The 25,147-nt window shown below is 49.1% G+C and overlaps 1 protein-coding gene across 2 annotated transcripts; it reads left to right on the plus strand.

The window, feature by feature from the left end:
• The first annotated feature begins 986 nt into the window (after nt 1-986).
• Nucleotides 987-20,152, plus strand: SUN3 (Sad1 and UNC84 domain containing 3). Of its 2 annotated transcripts, none has more exons than XM_004739417.3 (10): nt 987-1,324; nt 3,258-3,319; nt 5,214-5,317; nt 8,712-8,752; nt 9,859-10,024; nt 11,065-11,149; nt 12,367-12,482; nt 13,888-14,055; nt 18,434-18,526; nt 19,602-20,152. In XM_004739417.3, the coding sequence occupies exons 1-10, from the start codon at nt 1,149-1,151 to the stop codon at nt 19,713-19,715; spliced, it is 1,125 nt and encodes a 374-aa protein (XP_004739474.1). In that variant the 5' UTR covers nt 987-1,148; the 3' UTR covers nt 19,716-20,152. The 2 variants fall into 2 exon arrangements, with proteins under 2 accessions (XP_004739474.1, XP_004739475.1); XM_004739418.3 differs by having other exon boundaries at nt 987-1,270.
• The last annotated feature ends 4,995 nt before the right edge of the window (nt 20,153-25,147 follow it).

A 25,147-nucleotide genomic window follows, 5' to 3' on the forward strand; every position in this document is an offset into this window, starting at 1 on the left:
GGAACAATGGGAACTAATGTCCCACTTCGGTGTATCAAAGAGAAACTGAAGAACAGCAAAGAGAGAGAGAAAATGTTAAAGACCCTAAGAGGAAAATGATCAAACCACCACACCCACGTGCACAGACACACGTGTGCGGACACACAGACACACATGCACACAGACACGCACACAGAGGGACACACACGAAGACACACATATGCATACACACAGACACACACAGAGGGACGTGTGCGCACAGACACTCGCAGACATGTGCACGCCTACGTGCAGGAATGAAGAGGAACCAACAAGGAGGAAACCGCATCACCCCGCCGGCAGGCGCCTGCTCCAAGCACCCTGAGGTCGTGCTCCGAAGCTGTCACCCGGGACGTAGACAGGTGTGGGCTGGCGAAGGGTGGACCCCAGACACGCACAAGGACGGGCGCCGGCTATCATCTGTTGCTGGAGACCTGAAAGCAGCCTGAGCACGCATCCGTGCGGGAGCAGGTGGACGACCGCGACGTGTACGTGACGGAATCGAGCATCGGAGACTGCGTGGGCATGAAAGCGATCGCGCCCAAGTGAAGACGGCCCAAGACGACGCGAGAAAACGGAGGAAGGCATCTCGGTGGAAAGCAAACACACACTGTTGTGTTCTGTAAGGGCACATGTATCGTGATCGAACATTCAAAAATTCGTGGGAATTCCGTCGGTTTCCGGATCATAGTTCCCTGTGGGAAGGAAGGGACATTGGGGAGCGATGGTTTGGGGTCTCCCGTGGTCTCCGTGGTGTTTTAGCAACCCCCCGGCTGGTGACGGCGGGGAGCTAGGTACAGGGGACCTCAGACGGGTTAGGGTAAAGCTTGAACACGTGCTCGGGATGAGTTTGTGGGGGCGGAGAGGCGGCCACAGGTGCACCGCCTGACCCGGGGCGGGCGGGGGGGTCCCATTATGATGTGTCACAGCGGGTGATGCAACAGAAGGGTCCTCAGCAGGTCCAGATCTGCTCGCCCACAGATAGTTCCCCCCTCTAAGGAGGAGCACGGGAGAAGACAAGAAGCCAACGCAGGCCCTCTGCGGAGGGCGTCATGCTTTTCCTAAAATAGCGAAGAGCGCAGCGACGCCCTTCTTCCTCCTTCCAGCTCTGTGCTACCTTGTGTGGGAACATGAGCGGGAGGCCGAAGCCGAGGAGGGGCGCCAGGACTTTGACAGGTCATTCGGAGGAAGCCGGCGGCAGCGCCAGTCTTCACATCCCGCTGGCGGAGGACGGGAGCCGCGAGGCCAGCCGGTACGCCGCTCCGGGGAGGGACGGCCGTGCACCTCGCAGTGCCGCGAGCCAGAGGTGCGATGCTCACTTGGGAACGGACCCAGTGAACGCTTTTTCCTTTTGAAGACAAAGTCATTTCCTAACAGTCTCCTGGCAGGTGTCTCTTGACCACAGGGCACGGGGTCTCCCTTCCACGCAGTGGTGGGGGGTGGGGGGGGCACTTTGATTCCTTCCAGCCCAGGGTCCACAAGGACGGTGAACCAGAACCACAGCAGTGGCAAGGTGACTGCTGTGCCCTCTGGGTTTATAGATCATTCCCGTTGTGACCAGCTGTCGGTTCTCTGTGACTTACCTGGTCTAGGAGCCTGGACACGGAGTGCTGAGGGCATCCTTGAGGGACAAATGATGCATGGTTTGTAGGCACCCATTTGGAGCCAATAACTGCGTCCTGTGGTCTGAGTGGGTGTGGACTGGCTTCAAGGAGGTGGCAGGGCAGCCACCCCCCCATCCAGAGAGGGGGCAGGGCAAAGACCCCAGCCCCCCCTTACCCCACCCCTGCTGCCTGCTGGGAAAGCAGAAATGAAAAGTCACGGAAGAGCCATGGGAGTGACAGCACAGCCCTTGCACAGAAACAAAACTGCCCAAAGGAGCGAGGGCTACAACATTTTGTGTCATTTGTCATGATACAGGAAGACGGTTTTGGACTGACAGAGCAGAAGTAGCAAAGGGTGGTCCCCGCTGAAGACAGGGGCCCACAGGCAGGGCAAAGGCATCCAAGGGGCTTGGAAAAGCAGAGGCTGACAGCCAGGGTTTTCCGGAAAAACAGATGTAACCTTTGCCTGACACGGGCATGTGGTCATTTTCAGTTCCTGCAGCCCGTGGCGAGGGCTCACCTGCGCTGTAGATCCGCCTCCAACAATTCTCTTTAGGCAGTGGACCCCCCACATGATCCTAAATAGTATTTGCAGAGGATGTGGCTTCAAGATACACCTCCCTCTGAGGGCAAAGAATCAAGAAAAACTTTTGGGTCAGGACAGAGGTGACCTTTGGGGTGGAAAGGAAACAGTCTGATGGGGGCACAAGAGTGGCTGCGCGGGGCTTTTGCTCATTCCTGCGGAGCTGACGCGGGTGTGTTCATCCTGTGAAGTTCATCCTGCGACGAAGGTCGCGGAATCTGGCGGTAGAATTTGTGTCCTTTTCTGTGTCGATGGTAGACAGCAAGGAAAGGGTGAAGGGAAGCGTTAGGATTTTTTAAAGAACTTCATCAGATAGTTGTCAATCATCCTTAGTTCCTTGGCTGAATATCTTTCTTTCTTTCTTTCTTTGTTTCTTTCTACGAGGGACTTAACCATCGCAGGACTTAATCTCACGACCCTGAGATGAAGACCTAAGCCATGGGGCTCCCAGATGGCTCAGTCCATTGTCTGCCTCCAGCTCAGGTCATGATCTCAGGGTCTGGGATGGAGCCTCCAATCCGGCTCCCTGCTCAGCGAGGAGCCTGCTTCTCTGTCTCCCTCTGCCCCTCCCCCTGCTTGTGCTCTGTGTGTGTGTGTGTGTGTAATAAATAAAATCTTAAAAAAAATAGTAAGACCTGAGCCAAAACCAAGAGTTGGACACTTAACCGAGCCCCCCAGGTGCCCTTTAATACCTAATTTCCACAAAAATCAGACTCTAACCTCTTCTCTTTCTACCTCCAAAGATAACCCTTTCCATTTTATCCTTCGTAAGCATCTATGCACACATGAAAACACCAGTGCATACACAAGACATAAACACCAGCATAACCATGTAACATGTGTGACAGGGACAGGACATTTGAGTGTGTAAATACACCACCCCCAAAAGTGTTTTCTCTCAATTCCAAAGCTCCCTTGGGAAGTGAATTTATTCTCACACTCAGCCCAGAAGGAGCATGTTTGTGGACTTGGTTGAGGCGGTCAGTTTCACGTCCAAAGTACAGGTTCTTGGCGCTGGACCCTTACGTTGTTTTTGCTTTTCTTCTCTGTAGGTTAACCCAGTCTTGGAAGATTGTCATAAGTGCAGTGTCTATACTGACTCTTCTTCTTATAGGTAAGGTCCTCAAAGCCATGTCGCAGGACATTTCTGTGTGGGGAGGGGGATCTCCGTGGGATGAAATTCCTGAGCAAACTCTAGAAGTCAAAAATGTCACAGGGAGATGGCAAGAAAGACTCACTTGTCCCCAGGGGGCTGGAGAAATGGCTCAACGTGCCGTTTGCAGGCCTCTGACTGCCAACATCCCACATCGCACCCCCTAGCACATGGTAAATTGCTCTAATATATTAATGACTTGAAGCACAGAGTGCCCAGCAAAATCAAGGCTCCAACTTGGGGCGCTCAGTCCGTTAAGCATCCGACTCTTGGCTTTGGCTCAGGTCATGATCTCAGGGTCATGGGATGGTGCTCCACATTGGGCTCTGTGCTCATGGAGAGCCTGCTTCTCCCCTCCCTCTCCCCTCTCCCTGCATGCATACACGCATGCTTTCTCTCAATAAATAAATAAAACTTAAAAAAAAAAAAAAAGAAGATTCTGTCTGTTATGTCCATTGTCCATTGTTTGGACTTCCCCAAGGATGGTTTTGATCCATTTGTTTTTCTTTAAATGGGTCATATTTGCTTGTTTCTTTGTGTGTCTTATAATTTTGTGTTGGAAATGGGGCATTTCAATATTTTAATATGGTAACTCAGGAAATCAGGTTTTTTCCCCTTTCTCAGGGATCGCTGTTCCTCCTTGTTGAGGGCTGTAGTCATTTTTTACTGATGATCACTGTTTGCTCTCTAAGTGGTCTGCTATGGACCAGACAGATTTCCTGGAGTCATCGAGAGAGAGAGAATGAGGACTCTCCGAGTCTTGATTCTGCCTTAACCTTCACCCCTGGCTCACACAGACCCCGAAGAGCCACCTGAGACCAAGCCCAGGATCTTCTCTGTGATCTCTTCTGAGCATGCACCCAGCTCCTGCCATGCATGATGCACCCCCCTTTCCCTTCCAAGCCCTGTTCCCACAAAGGACTTCTTCTGACTTCTCCTTCCCATGCTGTGGGGCAGTCTGCCACTTGCCCTGTTTACTATTCCTTGCCCAGGTCAGGAAGGCCAATATATGTCCTTAAATCTTTTTTTTAAGGGCTTTATTTACTTATTTGACACACAGAGAGAGAGAGAGAGCAGAGCAAGGAGCAGAGGGAGAGGAGAAGCAGACTTCTGCTGAGCTCTATCCCAGGGACCCTGAGATCATGACCTGAGCCAAAGGCAGCCGCTTAACCCACGGAGCCACCCAGGCACCCCTGTCCTTAAATCTTTCAACAGATATCACAGCCTCCCAGAAAACCCTTCTAGCCCAAAGGAGTGGGAACGCCGGGCAGGTCAAAACTCCCAGGTCCTGTAGATTAAGAACAAGTCTGCATTAGCCCCCTGGAGCCAGCAAGTTACACCAACACTGTGCACTCCCATCCCCCCATGCTCCCCATGGTGGGATTGTGGAGGGATGGCAAGCAGGGAGCAGGAATATCACAATCTTAACAACAATAATCTGCTCTTTCCTTCAGTCCTTCAGTCCTCTGGTTGCTGTAAGGTTGGGATTAGATTTAAGAGTCCAATGAAGGTAGATCCTACTGGTCTTTGCCAGCATATGAACATTTCAACGGAGAACTGATTTTGTTAAGCACCCAATATTGCCATTTTCCATCTTGTCGTCCAATGGTCTGATATCCTTCTAAAGCGGATATGTATCCTTCGTGCTTAGAGAAATTCTTACCAGTGCGTGTAGCACGTCAGGGCAGGCGGCTGGCTTCATCAGTGGAGCTCGCAACTCTTGCTCTCGGTGTTGTGAGTTCGAGCCCACACTGGGTGTAGAGATGACTTAAAAGTCTTTAGAAGAAATACGAGTAGGAAATCACAGATGTTTGCAGACAGAATCTCTCATCAGAGTTGGCCTTTTCTTTCACAGGACTTGGCAATCACATGTGGCTTCAAGAAACAGAGTTTCCTCACAAATCCAGACAATTTTACGCTCTAATTGCAGAATACGGTTCGAGGCTTTATAATTACCAGGTGGCTTTTGTTAAACCGTTTTGTATGTCACTTGTTTAAGATTTAATATGCTCCAACTTGTAGTGTGTTACCTTCGTTTTGCATGTGAATGTCTGACAGAAATAGTTCAGGGACCAGAGTCCTGTTAAGTGGATTTATGATGAAGCGACAATTTGACCTACAAACTCTCTCCAGCCTCTGATCCCGGCAAGCTCCTGCCATAGACTGAACGTTTGGTAAACTTTCGTCTTCTCTGTTTCTTTCTTTCTTTTGCAGTGAGGAGGTCATGCTTGTACTTAGCACATCACCTGTTTGATTTCCTAGCCTCACAGCTGGGGGGGAATTTGCTTTGGGATGAATTTTATCTGGGATCTTAACCCATATGGACTTTGGTGCTATTTAGCCGAGGCCCTGGACTTTAGAGTTTTCAGTTCGTGCTGGAATGAGCCAAGACTTCGGAGGCTATTGGGATAGAATGAGTGCATTTTGCAGAGGACCTTAGTTTGGGGGGCTAGGGTCAGAATGCCACAGACTGAGTGTTGGTGTCCTCGCAGTGGAAATCGTTCCCGGGGTGTGGAGGAGGGGTTTTGGGAAGTGATGAGGTCACGGGATGGAACCTCGTGCCTGGGATGAGTGGAGTCCCCTTCTAGAAGAAACCATATTTTTTGCTTAGGATAAACTCCTACAAGAAAGATTAACAATCCCCAGATTTTAGGTGACCTTTGTATATTGAACCTTAATAAGTTAATCCTGCTTTTCAAGAAGTTAGCTGTGCCTCCTCCACCTCACTGTGGGTGGGGGGGATGGGGCAATCACCCCACATCCAAAGCACATTAAATACACATTTCAGTTTCTCCTCAAAATGAGGATTTCACAAGAGTATTACTAAATCCTACTTAATAAATCCTAGGAAGCTGCTTAGGACAATTAGAGAGATTACTCATATGCCTGGGGCTTGAGTTCAAACCTGGGTTGTGCCAAGTTGTGCCGAGACTGGGCCTGCCCATCTGAACTACTCTGGCCACTGCTGGGGACGCGGGTTTACAGACCCGCGCCACACGGCCCCACCCCCCATATGGTCACTGTCAAGAGCATTGGGCCAGTGACTGCAAAGTAGCTGCTCCAAACACTCAGTTGGTTGACATCGAGCCCCTCTAGGAAGCAGCGAGCTTGATTACTAACCCGGAACACAGTCGGCAACTAGTACACCTTCAACCATCCTCTTGCGGGGTGTGTACAGGGACACAGGGCAAGACACAGGACAAGGACACAGGACAAGGACGTCTACCAGGAGCTTTGTTAAGGGAAAAAAGAAGTCACAACTGCGCACAGTGCATGTGAACATGGGCATCGGTTGGTCCCGGTGCACCTTCCTGGAGCCACGTTGCAGGGCATGAAACCCCGGACCTCATCCACGTTGCCTGAAAAAGCAGAGCACAGTGTGCCCACTTGGGCTCAAAGCCTGTGCTCGAAACTTGGGACCAGCCCAAGAAGATTAGCCCCTGAGAGCTCTTGGGGAGGACACCGCCTGCAGGGAGGGACTCTAGAAAGTTCTCAGGAGACCCCGTGCCAGTGGCGTCAACAGGCGTGGTGCGATGCAGCTTCTCCTACACCTTTGATTTTTGGCTTTTTTGGCACTGTGCGTGGTGTGAGTTTTGGTCACCCCCGCTTCCCATGTCAACCCCCACTTCCGTGGCTCTGGTGCTGGAACCCAGCATGGGGTCCACAGCTGACAGCTCCCGGCAGGGAAGACTCCCGACCTGCAGGGCAATCTCACCTCCCAATCCCCTTTATCTTCTCCCTTTTATTTCCTTGCCGGTGTATTGTCCTAGGTCTTTTCGTGCTATCTTTGTTCCAATGGTGGAAGCCCCCTGAAACCCATTCGGGAGAAGCCAGAAGAAAATATAATTTTTTTACATCCTGAGATTTTTAGGGATGCCGGGGTGGCTGTCGGTGAAGTGTCTGCCTTCAGCTCAGGTCATGATCTCAGGGTCCTGGGATTGAGCCCCATGTTGGGCTCCCTACTCAGAGGGGAGCCTGCTTGAGATTCTCTTCCTCTCTACTCCCGCAACTCACACACACCCACTGTCTCTCTTTTTTAAAAAAAAAAGAAAAGAAAAGAAAAGAAAAGAAAAGAAAAGAAAAAAGCCCAGCAGTGTCACTTCACTGCACACCACACTGTGCTCCTTAAGGCCCAAGGTCCTCAGGCAAGCACAGAGCTAATTTCCGCGGGACAAACAGGGAGGAGAGCAGGTCTTTGAAACAGAAGGGCAGACTGGTCAGCAGAGGAGGACAGCAAACTGTTTCTCAGGCAGCACTTGGATGGTCACTGGTTTGGAAGGGGACCCCCCAAAGCTAGCCAGGTCCCTGCCTGAGAACCCATGTCACCTTGATGTGGAAAGAGAGTCTCATCAGATGCAATGAGGGGTCCTGAGAGGAGATCGTCCTGCATGTCCCAGGTGGGCCCCAGAGCCAGTGACAGGGGTCCCTGAAGGGCCCAGAGAGAAAGGCCTGGAGGCCAGGCACAGGCAGCCCCTCGTGGGGAGCCAGGAGCCACCAGACGCCAGAAGAAACAGGAGGCACAAGGTCCCTCTCTCCCAGCTTCAGAGGAAAGCACAGCCTCCGAGACCAAGGGGGTACCTTTCTCCCGTTGTAGACATTTGTGGGAGAGCCTGGAGGCCACGTGGCCGAGGACCTGGGGACGCAGAGGAGCTGGCGCCCAGGCAGAGAGGCCGCGTGGGCTGCAGCCCGAATCCAAGCCTGCCGTCCCGGTCCCTGTTAACCCCCTCTGCGCTGACACCTCCACCCTCAGCAGCAGCCTCATCCCCTGCTCATTCTGGGCCTGGTCGGGGCACCACCCCTGCCCACGGAGATGGTCAAGGTCAGACACCTGTCAGCCTAGGTCAGTGTCTGCTCTTCTGCTAATGGAATCCCGCCATAGATGCATCAGTTAAGCAGAAAGAGGATGGTCCTCCGTATTTACAAGGACAGCCTAAGGCCTCAGCAAGGCCCTCTGGCCCCTCCCTCCCTCCTCCTCATCCCCTCTGTCCCCTCCCCCACAATCCCCCTATCATCTCCCCCCCCACTCTCCCTTCTCCTCCTGGCTCTGTCCCTTCCCTCCCTCTCTCCCACCTAAACCCCCACCACCTCTGTGTCTCAGGGGCACTGAGCACTTGCACTACCTCGAGAAGCAGCCCCTCTTATGCTCCAGCTGTCAGTTTCACCTTTGGGGGTGGCTCAGTCCCCACAAACTAACCAGGACAAACGTACAGGTGTCTTAGAGGATGCTTGGCTTCCCCCGTCATGCATGTCTGTCAGGGAGCAAACGGGATTTCTTTCCCCTCTACAAATAAGAACGCTAACTCTGCTTGACAGGCAGGATGCGGGATGATTTGAGTCCCTTGGTTTCTTCCAGGCCAGACTCCGGATGCCCAAGGAGCAGCTAGAACTTCTAAAGTGAGTGACACGCTCTGATCTGTGGGGCGCTGCTGCTGGGACTCCAGCAACAGAATCCTTCTCTAAAAACCATAAAATGAAAACCACTCCCACTTCCTTAAGGAAATACACACTGCTTTCAAGGTTAGTTACAATTAAAAAAATGAAAACTGCCTAGAGAAGAAAAACAAACCAATGGCTAAATACATTGGAAAATATCCGTGTAATGGGGAATTAGGGAGCCTTCAAAGTAACTATAATATGACTAATGCATGTATTTAATGATTTAATATATAATAACATGTATCTAGTGCCTGGGAAGCAGAGCAGGACACCAGATCACAAACAGGATCTCTATTTTGTTACTCATTTTTCACATGGGATAAAAACTGTTACAAACACACTGAAATGCAACAGTGTTTATCTCCTGAGGATTTTTGTATTCACCAAACCTTGAACATGTACTGTTTTACAAATTGGGCAGCAGGGGGGAGTACTAGATGCATAGTGCGACCATTTTTCAACCTAAAGAAACACCTGCTGACTTGACATCTTCTCATTGGGTCCACCAGTAATTTTCAACCTGTTCTGCAGTCAGCTGTCACCCTCCTGCTGTCAGCATGACAGATGACGGTCCCCATCTGTAATCTCCAGCCACACCGCCTGCAGTCACCCTCCTTCCTGAGCCTCATCCGTTAAGACCTCAGGGCTCAGGAAGAAACCCCTGCTCCATACCCCACTGGAAATATAGGGTGTTCCCCAATCCAAGCAAGAGAACAAGGTGGCCCTTAGAGATTTAGGCTTCACGCTGTGAAGTCATGCAGCCTCTGGTCAGGGTAGCAGAGCCCCCAGGGAAGGATGAGGGACGTGTAAGGTCAGAGGATCCCTACTTCCCTGCCTAGAACGCACCCCTAGAGTTGGGACACTGTCTGGAAGCTCCTTTCCCTGAATGTCCTTGCTTTTCAGGGGGAGTGAAAGGCGATTCTTTGGACAAGGGGGCTTTTCTGAGCTCCCTATCTCTCTGCTCCAGCATAAAGCCCCTTCCCTCTTCCTCCTCCACTCCTGAAGCCCAGGGCATGGCAGGATGCCCACTCCCCTCCCTTCACATCGGGGGTCTCCTTTTACAGGAAGGAAAGCCAGACTTTGGAGAACAACTTCCGTGAAATTCTATTTTTAATTGAACAAATAGATGTTCTGAAGGCATTGCTTAGAGATACGCAGGATGGTCTACACAGCCACAGCTGGAACGTGGATGGAGACTGGGACCAGGAGCCCCCGGAGGCCACGGACGAGGTAAGGTCGCCTGGAAGGGTTGCACCACACGGCTCTGGGAGCAGAAAACTCAGGTCCTGGCAGCTGTGTGTCTGTGTCCTCCTGACCATTCTCCCCGACAGGAGCTTACCTTGACAAGGCTTGCCTGGGAACCCCTTCTCTATCACTGCAGTGTCACACAGATGACCATTGCTGTATGATGGATGTCCCCTCTCCCCCAAGTCAATAGCCAATTCCATCTTACTTTCCAGTAAAACAAACATTCAGAAATGCAGCCTGTAAATACTTACGGAGCAGAATAGTTTTATTCACGGAGCCGAAGCTAGTGCCCTTGACCTCATCAGCTCCCGATTAGGGAAGGTGATGCTGGAATTCAGTCAGCTTGGCTGCACTTGCCCGTCTCCCGCACTCCTCTTCTTCTCCCCTTCCCCCCCTTTTTTTTTTTCTAAGACTTTTATTTATTCATTCATTTGTCAGAGAGAGAGACACACACACACAGTGAGAGAGGGAACACAAGCAGGGGGAGTGGGAGAGGAGGAAGCAGGCCTCCCACTGAGCAGGGAGCCTGCTGGATCCCAGGACCCCAGGATCATGACCAGAGCCGAAGGCAGACACTTCATCGACTGAGCCCCTCAGGCATTCCGAACAAGCAGTGGTGAAGTCCATGTAAACGGCCTGATGCCCAACTACCTACAGAATGATCCAGTCGCGAATGAAGGGGGGACCCAGCAGGTGGCACACAGAACCCTGTGTGACTGCCTCGCTGCAGAGCATGACGGGAGGTTGTTAGGGATTCCGAAGGGGCCTTGTGTCCAACCTTGCTGGGACTTGGGTTGGGGGGTGTCTGACACATTGCAGCGTTCCGGAGATCGGCAATGCCGCAGCGCCATGGAGGGCACTAGAAATCCTCCTTCAGCAACTGGCTCAGCGCAGCTCCCTCAATGTTCACCGTCGGTAATTTGCAGATTACGGCCTTCAGGTCCAGGTAACACAGTGAATGGTCAGAACTTGAGCAGTTGGGGGAGACTGTTAACGCAGAACTGTTTTTGATATTTGCACAGGAAATGTCAAACTTGGTCAACTATGTCCTTAAAAAGTTGAGAGAGGACCAAGTACAGATGGCCGACTATGCCCTTAAATCAGCAGGTGAGTACAAACTGAAGAGTTCATGCTTCTAAACCGTCCATGCCTCTTTATTTTATTTTCTATTTTTTAAAGTTTTTTTTTTTTTTAAGATTTAATTTTTAAGTCATCTCTACACCCAATGGGGGGCTTAAACTCGCAACCTAGACATCAAGAGTTGCATGTTCGACTGACTGAGCCGGCCAGATGGCCCTCTTTCTATTTATTTATTTATTTAGTATTCAGAAAACATACTTATTGCGGCACCTGGGTGGCTCAGCCAGTAAAGCGTCTGCCTTCAGCTCAGATCATGATCCCAGGGTCCTGAGATCGAGTCTGACGTCAGGCTCCCTGCTCAGTGGGGAGCCTGCTGGAGATTCTCTTTCTCCCTCTTCCTTTTTCCCTCCCACTCATGCTGTCTCTCTCTCTCTCTCAGATAAATAAACAAAATCTAAGTAAAAATGACATGGGGAAGTGAACCAGAGAATCTTCTTTTTTCTTTCTTTCTTTCTTTCTTTCTTTCTTTCTTTCTTTCTTTCCTTTTTAAGTACTGGCATTCGGACACACCCTTCTTGTGCTTTCTTTCCTCTTCTGTATTGAATGCACGTGCGGCTTCCATCTCGAAAAATCCATGATGACGAAGGTAAATCCAGAGATTGTGTAGAACAAGGACGAGCAGGATACGTGATGGTTTCTCAATAAATGTGAGCATGAAACATGGGGCCATCTTCTGGCTGAGCCAAGATGGAGAGAGCCCCACCGCGTACACGCAGCTGAAAGATTTGGACAAAATACAAAAAGCAGAGATCGGGACCTGAGCCAAAACCAACAGTCGGCTGCTTCACTGCCCGAGACACTCAGGCGCCCTTGATAGTGTTTTTTATGCTTTTTTTGTTTTGCTTTTAAGTAGGTTGGGCTGTTAAGAAGTGGGCGTCCGTGCATCTGTTTAGGTAGTAAACAGCCCACATCCTATTTGCACCCCTGAATCAGTTCTGGAATTCACTCCATGCCGGTTTCAGAAATGCTGTGAAACCACACGGAGCAAGAATGTTGTCCCGAAGTGATAAATCCTCTGCCGCAGGGAGAGCGGGACACCGTGCTCTCCCGGCCGAGTCCCGAGTGTGAGTCTCACCTCATTTGCAGTTCACCTGGGAATGCTTGTCCAACAGCACTGTGAAAACAGAAGTGATGCGTTTTGAGACGTGTACTTCTTTATTTTTCAAATTCTTTTGTCTTTGCAGGGGCCTCTGTCATTGAAGCTGGGACGTCGGAAAGTTACAAAAATAATAAAGCGAAACTTTACTGGCATAGGATCGGGTTCTTAACTTATGAAATGCCCCCAGATATTATTCTCCAGGTAAAAGTGAGACTCAGAGGAATCCGTTTGTATCAGAGGATTCTGTTCCTATTTATCATGAAGATACTAACACTCAAAATCGAGACCATCTGAATTTATCACAGCACCATCTGAATTTAAACCCTCACCTTGCATTTTATTTTATTTTATTATTTCATTTTGCGGGGAGGGGAAGGGAGAGACAGAGAGAGATTGAGAATCCCAAGCAGACTCCATGCTGAGGACAGAGCCCGACGGGATCAATCTCACGACCCTGAGATCCTGACCTGAGCTGAAATCAAGAGTCAGATGCTTAACCAGCTGAGCCACCCAGGCTCCCCTGTACTTGCATTTTAATAGTCATCAAACTATATAAATTATCTCTTATTTTATGAGCAGTAAACTACAATTGATGAATTATTGATTGTTTTTATTATTTTAAAATCAGTAAGCTAGTTTATTTCTTAAATAGGACATTTGTGTTCCATATCTCTTCCTGAAGCTGGGCCTGTGCCCTGCCCCTTTTCTTTTGAAAACTTCAGTCTTTCAGCAAATATTAGTTCCAGATCCTCACCCCTAAGTGTCAGCACTGTGCCCCACTCTTTCCAGACCGACACATTCCTCCAAAGTCCAAGTGTAACAGGAGATTTCCACCAACATGTGAGTGCAATTCAGAAGACTCTAAGTAGACACCAGCAGATGGTAGGGCTGCTCTTAACTACCGTCTACAAACCTGATGTCCTTTTCCAAGGGAGGAATACCTTCAGGAACAATCGTGCAGATCTCATTGCAGACTCTAGATCTAGAACATGGTACATTTTCTTCCTTACCACCACCATTGCTTTGACCACCACCACTGTCGTCACCACCACCACCACCATCATCTCCACCACCATCATGACAACCACCATCATCATCACCACCATCTCCACCACCACCACCATCACAACCACCATCACCTTCACTACCATCATCACCACCTCTATCACCACCATCACCTCCCCCATCATCATCATCACCACCATCACCTCCACCATCACCACCATCACTGCTACCAATACCTCCACCACCACCACCATCATTACCACCACCATCTCCACCACCACCATCATCACTATCATCACCTCCATCACTGTCTTTATCACCAACACACCATCAACACTCATGCCAACCGGCTAAGTAGCAACATACAGTCTAAGTAGAATGATAAAAGAAGATGCATAGTAAATAAATCATATAATCCTATAATAGATAATCCTATTAGGAAGGGCTTTGAGTGATAGAAGCATAATGTGCTCTGGGAGAACAACCAAACCCCTGGGTACCTTGGCAGTTTTCCCATGTGGTATGTACCCCACTCAATGCTTTCGTATTACAGGCATAAGCAAGATCTGTGGTAATGGTGAACTCGGTGTTTTCTCTCCAGCCGGATGTCCACCCTGGGAAGTGCTGGGCCTTCCCGGGTTCCCAGGGCCACGTCCTAATCAAGCTTGCCGGGAGGATCATGCCAACTGCTATCACCATGGAGCACATCTCGGAGAAGGTGTCTCCATCAGGAAACATCTCCAGCGCACCCAAGGAGTTTTCCGTCCATGTGAGAGGGAGTTGGAATCACCTCAGAGTGGATTAGGCTAGGAGGGGGTTGGCTAGGAATCAGATGCTGGGCTGGCACCACCACTGGGCAGCTAACCATTTTTATCACTGCAAGAAATTTCCTTCTTTCCGGGACCTCTGCTTTGTCATCTACAAAAGAGAGAGGGTTGGACCGGAGGATTTCTATGACTTACTTTTTTTTTTTTTTGGTGCACAATTTAAAAATCAGCATTCTCATATGCTTATAACTAAACACTTTTTTCTTGTGCCAGGGCTCCCACCCAGGTTTCTACTCTCTGGAAGCTTCTGCTCGCCAGTTTTAGCTGCTCATTTGGGTACACTTCCCTTCATATTTGCTTTTACTGTTACTTCTTCTTTTGAAAATAATCTCCGTGCCAGATGTGGGACTCGAACTCATTATCCCCAAAATCGTGAGTCATGTGCTCTACCACCTAAGCTAACCAAGTGTCCCTATATTTATTTCCTGAATTTTTTTTTCAGTTTTGCTTATCGTCTACTGACATCCTCTGATGAAAAATGAAGAGGAGTCCTCGTCCACGGCTCTCCCATCCTCCCCCAGGGTTAGGTCTTTAAAAGACGAGTTTACTGAGCTATTACTCACACACCAGCAATTCGCTTAAAGTGTTCCCATCCATGGCTCTTAGTATATTCACAGAGTTGTGTATCCGTTACCACGATCGACCTTAGGACGTTTGTGTTGCTCCCCAAAGAAGACTTGCCCTCCTGAGCTGTCAGCTCTCATCACCAAGCCTGCTGCCTGCCCCACACGCCCCCCGACACACACCACTGACCTATTTTGTCTCTGCAATGCTGCCTACTCCAGACATGTCATTTAAGTGGAATCATATATGTGGCCTTCTGTGCAAGGCTCCTTCCACTTAGCATCATGTCTTTGAGGTTCCTCTGTGCTCTATAACATGGCTCTGTACTTTATTTTTAAATTGCTGACTAATGGGGGCACCTGTGTGGCTCTGTCCGTTGAGCGTCTGCTCTTGGTTTCGGCTCACGTCGTCATCTCAGGGTCATGAGATCGAGACCCACGTCGGGCTCTGGGTTCAGCATTGAGTCTGCTTACGACGCTCTGCCTCTCCCTCCCCCCGTCTCTCATTCTCTCAAGTAATCTTTTTTAAAGTCTTAAACATTTAAAGAAATTGCTGAATAATAAAAATTTCATGGTGTGGCTAGAATACGTCTTCTATGCCCACTTATCAGCAGACGGGCGTTTGAGCTGTTTCTCCTTTCTTAACTATTAGGAATAATGCTGCCGGGAACATTCATGTACGTGTCTTTGTGCGGACCCTGATGCTCATTTCTCTTGGATCTATACCTGGAGTGGAATTATGAAGTCATGGGGTAAATCCAGTGTCACGTTTGGGACACTGCTGGACAGCGTATCTTCCTCTCGGTCAATATGCGTGTTTTCACGGTCACTGTGTGCATGGAGGGGTTCTCATCGAACCCTGCGGCAAACGGGAATAATATTTTCTTTGGGTGAGACATTGATGTTCCTCTTGTTAAAACGAATGCCTCATTTCAATTGAATTTGCTTACTTTTCTACATTCCTAGCCCAAAACCATCCCCCACCTCGTTTTCGGGAGGGTTAAAGTCCTGCCATTGTGTTCCTTCCTGTCAGGTCATTTCCAAGTTTCTCCTTGATTTTATTTTTTAAAACGTCCGCTCCGGCCCACTCTGCCCTCGTGCTCCGCTCTGGCCGGACTTCACATCCTCACCCTGAGGATGCGACTTAACCACCTAATCTATGATTTAAACAACCTTTTTCTCTCTAATCTTCCTTCTTTGTTTGTTCCACCTTCTGAAAGATTTTTACCAACTTATATCCTGACCCATATGTTGAATTTTTCATTTCTGCTGTCATGATTATTCTAAGATTTATTTTTTTCTGCAAATAACTCCTCTTTTTAGAGTCTGAATTTCTTCCTCCATGGATGCAGTATCTTCTCTCAAGATTTCGAAGATGGTAATGGACACTAATGAGAGCTGTGCTGCATGTTCTCCAGCTCCCTCCCGTGTCCTATTCCCAAAGACCACTTCTCCTGTTTGTGGAAAGGTGCTTTTCTCTGGTGTCTGGTGATGCTCATCTGTTGCATTTAAGAGCCAAAGGGTAGAAAGCCAGCCAAACTCTGTGCGTGCAAGGTGGTGGCCACTAGGTGGGTGGTCTGGTTGGGCAGATTCCTCCGGAACCCTCAGAGTGTAATGGGGGCAGGTTGACTCTTGAGGAATCCTGCAAACTTGTGCCCAGATTTTAGCTTGGTCGACCATCTGCGGAGAAAATAGGTACATGGGCTCCCCTGGCAACCCCAAGCCCAGCCCCCAGCCTGTGGCCCCGTGTCTGCCCTTCTGGGACTTGCAATGACAGTGTCAGCATGCTGCTGGTCCCCCTACAACCAGGATAATCTATTCTTGCTCCAGGCCACTCTACCAGTCACCGACCGGCTCTCTCCGGACCTTTTCGTCTTAGTGTTTGTTCCCGGGTGTTCCCTATTGCTCTCTGCCTTGGTGGCCTGATCTGGAGGGGGGTTTGGGGTTAAAGCATGAGCATTCCGTCTGCTTTGTGCACCCTTCGAGTGCCTGTAAATGGCATGATCCTGGGTCACAAGACAGAAAGGAACCGCCTACCCTTTGAGGCAAACCTTTGAGACACAGTGGGTGTCTGCTGACAGACAGACAAAGTTGGATTTGAGCCACTTGAACCCCATCTCAGAGAGACGTATCAGTTGCTCATTATAGGGGAATTATGGGTCACCCTTCAGGCAATAAAAACCATTCTCATCATTTTTCTCTTATATTAGCAAATTCATGAACTAGTAAAATTGAAGTTAGAGGAATTAGAGCAGTCACTCCCTCCTATTCCGTTGAAACCCCTCCCCTACACTTGACCCCCCAAAAACTTAACTACCAACATCTTACTGTTGACCCCTAAATCTTACTGATAATATTTTGCATGTCATATATATTAGATGCTGTATTCTTAAAGTAAGCTGGAGGAAGGGCACCTGGGTGGCTCAGTCAGTTAAGTGTCTGCCTTTGGCTCAAGTCATGATCCTGGAGTTCCAGGATCGAGTCCTACATCAGGCTCCCTGCTCAGCACGGAGTCTCTTTCTTCCTCTGACCCCCTACCCCCATGCTCGCTCTAACTCATTCTCTCTCTCAAATAAATAAAATGTTTTTTAAAAAGGAAAGAAAAGCATGTGTTTATCCAAAAAAATCCACATTTTTGCAGACCCACGCACACAGTTGAAGCCAGGTTGTTCAAGGGTCTGCTGTGTATGAGGTCTGAGCTGTATGTTGTATCTATAATTATGGCCGCATTATGTAATCATGTTGCAGCCAGTTCTTTTAATAAATTTGTAATGGGGGCACCTGGCTGGCTCAGTAGGTAGAGCTTACAACTCTTGATCTTAGGGTCATGAGTTCAAGCCCTAAGTTGGGCATAGAGCTTACTTAAAAAAAAAAAAAAAAAACCTTATGATAAAGGTTACATGTTAATATTTTCATTATCAAACAGTTGAACCAATGAACTCTTTGTTTATTGTGTTGCCATGATTCAAGGAAGCTAATGATAAAGTTCAGAGTCACAAAATAAATTCATTTCCAGGTCTGTCCCCTCTCAAAAATCTTCCATTTTGAAGGTAGAGAAGGAAGGAGCCCAAGAGAAAGAGCATACAAATATCATGAAGTTCTTTCAGTCAAAAACCTTACTTTTTGGATAGAGTTATTTGTGTTCTTGAAGTCTGGCGATTGGATTACACTTACATCATTTTGAAAAACTATGGGTCAGCATGGGGATGCATTTTGTGTGTGCATGTTTTAAAGATTCTATTTATTTATTTATTTATTTATTTGAGGGCGTGAGTGGGGTGGGGAGCGGTGGAGGGAGAGGGACAGGCAAATTCCGTGCTGAGCACAGAGTGTGACCCTGAGCCCAAATCGAGAGAGGGATGCTTCACCGACGGAGCCACCCAGGCGCCCCTCACTTTGTGCTTATTTTATTCAAAGTATGCCAACTGTAATTCAGTTACTGAACCAGGGTCTGTGCTGGGATATGTTCTAGTTCCCTGTCTCTATCTGTCTGTCTGTCTGTCTGTCTGTGTATCTATTGATCGATTGCTCTATCTATCTCCCTATCGTCTGTCTATCCAGTCAGACCTGCGGTCAGCCTCCTCTTGCCTCACAAGCTGAGCTAAACACCTCTTGGGTGTACGGGGCAGCACCTTGCTCCTGGCGGGCGGCCAAAGATGTCTTGAGAGTTGTTGCTACGTGGATGGACAAACTTCTCCATTTATGTAGCCGAGCATCTATTCATGAAAACCCCCTTGTCTGTCGCTCTCCTTCACAGGGCATCTCCAAACAGTGTGATGGGGAAGAAATTTTCCTAGGTCAGTTCATCTATGACAAAACGGGAAGCACTGTTCAAACATTCGAGCTCCAGGTACCGAGGGCCCAGAAAACGTGGGGTATGAGGAACTCCATCCCCGGGTTGGGGGTCTGTGGGTGTTGCTGATACCGTGTTGTGTGAGGATAATTTTGACAAAAGTGTGAGCTACAGAAGGCTAAGTGCGACTTCCATTTTTAGCTCCAAGAGCAACATGAATTTTAATGTCCCCAAAAAACAAATACCAGAGCAGGTTCTAAGCCAGATTCTTTTTCATTTTCGCATTTCTCATATATATATATGTATATACATACACATATATAAACGAATATAGTAAACTTTAGTAAATATATTTACTATATTTTAAATATAGTAAACTATAGCAACCTGTATTATATTATAATACATACATAATACTATATATAATACTATATTATAAGTATAATATAAATAAAATAAACTATATTAAAACTATAGTAAAATATATATATTTTTACTATATTCATTTTCTCGGTCCTTCTCTTACCTGTTGGGTTCCCTTGATGCTGTTAGGTTTGGCGGTCACTGTGTTGTCTCCTACAGAGATGGCTGCAGGCAGACAGGAACTCGGGAACAGAAAGTAAAGGCCAGACAATGTGACTCAAACCTCTCTTCCTGACACTGAGGAGTGTTAGGAAGAGGAAATGGAAAAAAATACCAACTGGTAACATAAAAACCCCTGAAAGCCATTAAGGTAGATGAAATAAATATATTTTCGTTATTTGTCATTAGATACAGGAAGACTTAGAAGGTGTTGCCTACCATGTAAAAAGAAATGTGTTGTAGATGATCCTTCCTGGCCAATGCTGAGATCATCTGAGCTGGAAACAATATGTGTGTTAGAAATGAATGAACCTGTGAAGCTTCTCACCTGTGATCATTTACCCACTGGAGCCACAGTCCTTCTCATGAAGGACTGGGAAGACCTGTGCTTGTCAGGACCTGTTTTCCCATCCCTGAGACTGGACGTCTAATAAAATACTGGTTAGGAAGGAAAGAGAGTTCTGATTTCCCATTATATCAGCATCCCTTGGGACACTTGGAGATGGATTTCTGTATAAGGCATTCATTTGTATCTTTTCTTTATTTTCAGCGTAACGTTTCTGAATCCTTACTATGTGTGAAACTGAAAATTCTCAGCAACTGGGGACACCCGAAGTACACGTGTTTATATAGATTCAGGGTCCACGGAACTCCAGGAGAGTAACGCTAGAGATGGACCCAAGCACATGGCCGCGACCACAGATCCAGAATATGGGACCACGCTCATTCGCTTAGATATCACTGCACCCGGAGGAATCCAGACGGGGGAGTGAGAGGGAAATCTCCAAGTGTCCAAGTGTCCCAGTCAATCAAAAGTGAATGACTTTTCCTAGTAAAAATATATGAAAATAGGTGCAGTGGTCTGGTGGTGGTTTAGCTCTTGAGGATGAATCTGTGGAAGGCTGAAATGTACGTATTTGGAAGAAGTGGCTTTTATTCTAGTCTCTCCTACTAGTATCTGCCTTCATTACTCACGTAGCCCTAACCACACTGGGCTCAGATGCCCCCGCTCCTGTTACCGCAATGACGTATACCTATATATCACAGTGATGTGATTGCTTTCACCGGTCAATGTGAGCAGGTAAGCCAAAGAACTTCGATGTAAAAATTGGAAGGGACGTCAGCCCGCCGGCCCCTGACTACCTGCAGATGGCTTGGTGAATTCCTTGTACTTCAGGAAAGTCAATGAAGAGATACGGACAAGGAGAAACTGTAGGCAGTTAGCGGATACAAAATCCTTACACAGAAATCGATTTCATTCATTCATATGAATAACGGCCAGTGGGGGGGATGCAATTTACAAAAGCTTCGACCACCACGATTGAAAGAAAAAGAAGCGCCTCGTGGTCCTGTCTGTTAAGCATCTGACTCTTGATTTCCGCTCAGGTCATGATGTCAGGGTCAGGGGATGGAGCCCCAGTCAGTGGGGGTCGTCTTGAGAGTCTCCATCTCTCCCTCTGCCCCTCCTCCTTCCCCCCTCAAATAAAGAAATAAATCTTAAAATAAACAGTTAAGCTACCCGTACAGTTGTCCCCCTTTGCCTTGGGGGGATACGTGCGTGCCTAAATCCGTGGATAGTAGGGAACCGTGTATATACCACGTTTTCCCCTATACACATACACATATCATAAGGTCTAATTTACAAATTAGGACAGGAAGAGATTAACAATAACAATAAAACAGAACAAGTGTAACAATATACGGTGATAAAAGTTACGTGCATGTGCTCTGTCTCTCATACCTCCTTACTGTCCTGCACTTACCTTCCTGGGAAGATTGAGGAGGAGGAAGCCAGGCGAGGAGATGATGGGGGCGAGTGACCCAGGCTTGTGACCTAGGGTTGGATTGTACTGACCTCGTGAAAGTAGATCATAACGGGGTCACCTGCTTTGCGACCACAGTTGACCATGAGGACCTGGAATTGTGGGTCGGGGGAGCCTGCCATGAAGACCCCACAAACACTGGTGGATCATTAAACTAAAACTCCAGGAACTGGGGAGACCTGCTTACTCTGTGGATGTGGAAACTCCGCTATCTAGATGTCAGTTCTCTGCACGCTAATCTACACAGTGAATTTGATCCCATTTAAAATCCTGAAAAAGATGTAAATTAAAAGCCTGAAAAAAATTCACAGTACTTGTGAGAGGATTATTTGGGATGATTGTTTAAAATGGTATTTCAGGGCGCCTGGGTGGCTCAGTGGGTTAAGCCGCTGCCTTCGGCTCAGGTCATGATCTCAGGGTCCTGGGATCAAGTCCCGCATCAGGCTCTCTGCTCAGCAGGGAGCCTGCTTCCTCCTCTCTCTCTCTGCCTGCCTCTCTGCCTACTTGTGATCTCTGTCTGTCAAATAAATAAATAAAATCTTTAAAAAAAAAATGGTATTTCAGGGGTGCCTGGCTGGCTCGGTGGGTTAAAGCCTCTGCCTTCGGCTCAGGTCATGATCCCAGGGTCCTGGGATGGAGCCCTACATCTGGCTCTCTGCTCGGCAGGGAGCCTGCTTCCTCCTCTCTCTCTGCCTGCCGCTCCTCTGCTTGTTCTCTCTCTCTCTCTCTCTCGCAAATAAATAAAATCATTTTTTTAAAAAGATTTATTTATTTATTTGACAGAGAGATCACAAGTAGGCAGAGAGGCAGGCAGAGAGAGAGGAGGAAGCAGGCTCCCTGCTGAGAGAGAGCCCCATGATCCCAGGACCCTGGGATCATGACCTGAGTCGAAGGCAGAGGCCTTAAACCACTGAGCCACCCAGGCGCCCCAAAGAAAATATTTTTTAAAAAGATTAAAACACATATATACCCAAGAAAGTAAAAGAATTGTGTTTTGAACAAGTTCATATGAAAACAGAAACTTGGTAGGAAGCCAGGAAACCTTCCAAAGGAAGAGAATCTACAGAAATAGTGCTATGATACTGTGATTTATAATACAAGGAGTATATCTGGCCTTTGTCCCCTTCCTGGCTTGAGCTCCTAAAACCCTAGTAATTTACTAAGTGACAGGAGCAGAAGGGTGCCTCTTGTTATGCTAATGAGAGGACCTTGGGACCACTCCAGGGAACACCAGGATTTGGGATTGAAGGTTTGGAACTTCCAGCCCCCACCCCTGACCTTCAGAGACAGAGTCTGGAGATGGAGTTCATTCATCTGTGGAATGATTACATCAGTCACACTTACATGATGAAGCTTGTGTAAAAACCCAAAAAGATGGGGTTCAAAGAGCAGCCAAGTTGGTGAATGCGGAGATTTGGGGGTTAAGTGGTGCCCTGGGCAGGCGTAGAAGCTGCATACCCTTTCCCCAGACTCACCCCGCGGGGCTCTTCCTTCTGGCTGTTTCTGAGTTATCTTTTATTTATTATTTTTAAGAAGATTTATTTAAGAGAGAGAGAGCGTGCACGTGCCTTAGCAGGACAGGGAAGAGGGAGAGAGGGAGATGAGATCTTAAACTGAGCGTGGAGCCCAACCCGGGGCTTGATCTCAGGGCCCTGAGATCCGACCTGAGCTGAGATCTACAGGTGGATGCCCTGTGGAGGGAGAATGAGCAACAGAAATGGAAGGAAGGAATTTGAACAAGAAGGAAATGCGGAAATGCAAAGTGGGGCAGCTCCTGGCAAATGAGAGACCCAGGCCAGGGGTCCACAGGCTGACCCATCTCCACACAGCCCGGGCACCGAGGGAAGTCCTCGGCTGTTCTGAAAGCCGGGAGGCCCCCAGGAGGAAATACAGAAGGCTGCTGCCAGGATGCTGGCCCAGACATTCCTGAGTGTGGGGACACAGACATGGCATGGTGGCAGGGTGCCCTCCACTGTGTCACAGGAGAGGAAGGCTGCAGCACGTGATTCAGACCTTCAGCCCTTTTGGAGCCTCCCCTGAGCACAGGGGCCACTAAGCAAGCCTCAGGGCCATGGGAAGCTTCGGTCTACTCCAGGGGACAAAGCCCTAAGGATGTGCGCTTCCCGCCAGCCATTAGGTGCCCCACCAGACACACAGGGCTTCCTTGGAGAAGGTGGCTCTTCAGTGAAACCACAAAGCCACACAGGACCCGCCGCATAGGGACTTGCGGCGAGGGGGACAGCATATGGGGTAGTTAGTCGTGTTGCTCTAAGGAGACATACATGTGTGGTGTTTTGTTTTTAAGATTATTTATTTGACAGAGAGAGAGATCACAAGTAGGCAGAGAGGCAGGCAGAGGGGGGGGGGAGCGGGCTCCCCGCTGAGCAGAGAGCCTGATGCAGGGCTCCATCCCAGGACCCTGAGATCATGACCTGAGCCGAAGGCAGAGGCTTAACCCACTGACCACCCAGGCACCCCGTGTGTAGTGTTTTGTTTCAAAAGAAGTCGAAGAGCTTTGCAAAAGTGACATGTGATGAGGATGGGCCAGAGAGTACAGATTTTGGTTCTAACTGAGGAGTGATGCTTTTGTGGCCACCAGGGATAAACGTGAGTATAGACGTGTCCGCCTAGCTGCTGCTGGAGAATGGAGGAGTCGGCCCAACAGTGGATACACGGAAGCCAGACAGGGAGTTGTGGCAATTGTCCGGTGGGAACAGTGTGACGGAGGGAGGTGGGGGGATGGAGGGGGAGTCAGGGGAACTGAAGCCTCGGAGGAAGGGCTAAGTTGGTCCCTCAAGCCCCGGGGCGGGGGCGGGGTTGGTCCCCAAGCGGCCACTCCTCTCAGTAGTGAATGATACAATCACTTCCCAGAGACCAGCATGGGAGTTGGTTCACCAGGGCATCCTAGGGCAGGTGAGCCAACAGTTAGCCAGGCACGCACCCTCACTGGGTGGGAATGACGCCCGTCTCCACGGCATACCTTGGTGCCCCGAGACCCTCCTCAGGTTGGGGAATTGAGGATAGAACTCTATTTCAGCCGGTGAGCATGACTATCTGGGGTGGCATGAATGTGGAGATGCAGGGTCCTGATCAGTTTCAAAGCTAACAAGGACTGTGACCTTGGGTAGCATTCTAGGACAGGTGGTTTCCGTTGTCAGAGAAATGCCCTGTGGCAAGCCCAGTATGAGTGAAGGGAGCTCTTATGGAGTTACCTGGAGCTCTCGGAACATGAGGATAGGAAACATGTACACCCCGCCCCCTTTCAAGCCTCACCTTTGGCTGTGGCTGGGTCGGGGGCTGTTCTAGGGGCCCAGAGTCCTCTCTCTGCATCCCCTATGCATGCCCCTTGACTGTTCCACCTGGCCGATCCTCCTAACCAGAGCGGCAGTCGGTTCCTTGGCCTCCTCGTCTCTAGGCTGGCCCGGGACTTGCACGGACTGATGGAAGGAGACAGAAGGGATGTTGTAGGAATTCTGGAGACCCTGCTGCTTCTGCCGGCTCCTTGGGCCACCGTCCAGAATCACCCTGCCAGGAGGATGGGGGACCGCAAGGAGCAGAAGGAGGTGCCCCGGGACCATACCCAGTACCCAGTGTGTAGGGGAGACCCCCTAGACCAGCCCCCAGCTGAATGCGGCCTCATAGGGACGTGCAGGTATAAGTGGAAGAGGCCAGACTCATGAAGACACCACAGACCCTTGTTGTCAAAGCCACCAGTTTGGGGAGAGTTCCTTACACATCTATCAGTGACCAAGACACTGCCCATTTCCTGCCTGTTCTCATTTCTGGGGATCCCGGTCCCAGTTCCTGTAGGAAGACTTCAGAATGGCAGAGCTCCCTATGTTCGTTGGTGCTGGCAATGTAACGAGAGGCTGGATACACACACAGACGATGGCCAGAGCACACACGCGGGGCAGAACTCTGACCCACGATCTGCAGCAACCAGCCCAGGGAAACCGGCCAGGAAGCCAATCCACGTACCCACCTACCCACCTACCCTGATGCCATGGCTCCTGTTGCTCTTCTCCGTAGTTCCCCACCTTTCAACTAGGGGAATCAGCAACTGACTTCTGGGGTTTGTCATCAAAGTGATACGTAAGTGATGGGTCCCTAACTCAGCCTGCTGGGATCATATTTAACCGTGCCCATGCCTGAAAGACAGGAGAGAGCCAACAAATGCTGGTCTCCCTTGTCCTGGGAGGTGGGGTCCCCTTCTTCAAACGCCAACCCTGGGGTGCCTGGGGGGCTCAGTCATGAAGCATCTGCCTTCGGCTCA

The sequence above is a fragment of the Mustela putorius genome, unplaced genomic scaffold (assembly GCF_011764305.1).
Source record: "Mustela putorius furo isolate JIRA1106 unplaced genomic scaffold, ASM1176430v1.1 tig00003845_pilon_pilon_pilon, whole genome shotgun sequence".
NCBI classification, from domain to species: Eukaryota; Metazoa; Chordata; class Mammalia; order Carnivora; family Mustelidae; genus Mustela; species Mustela putorius.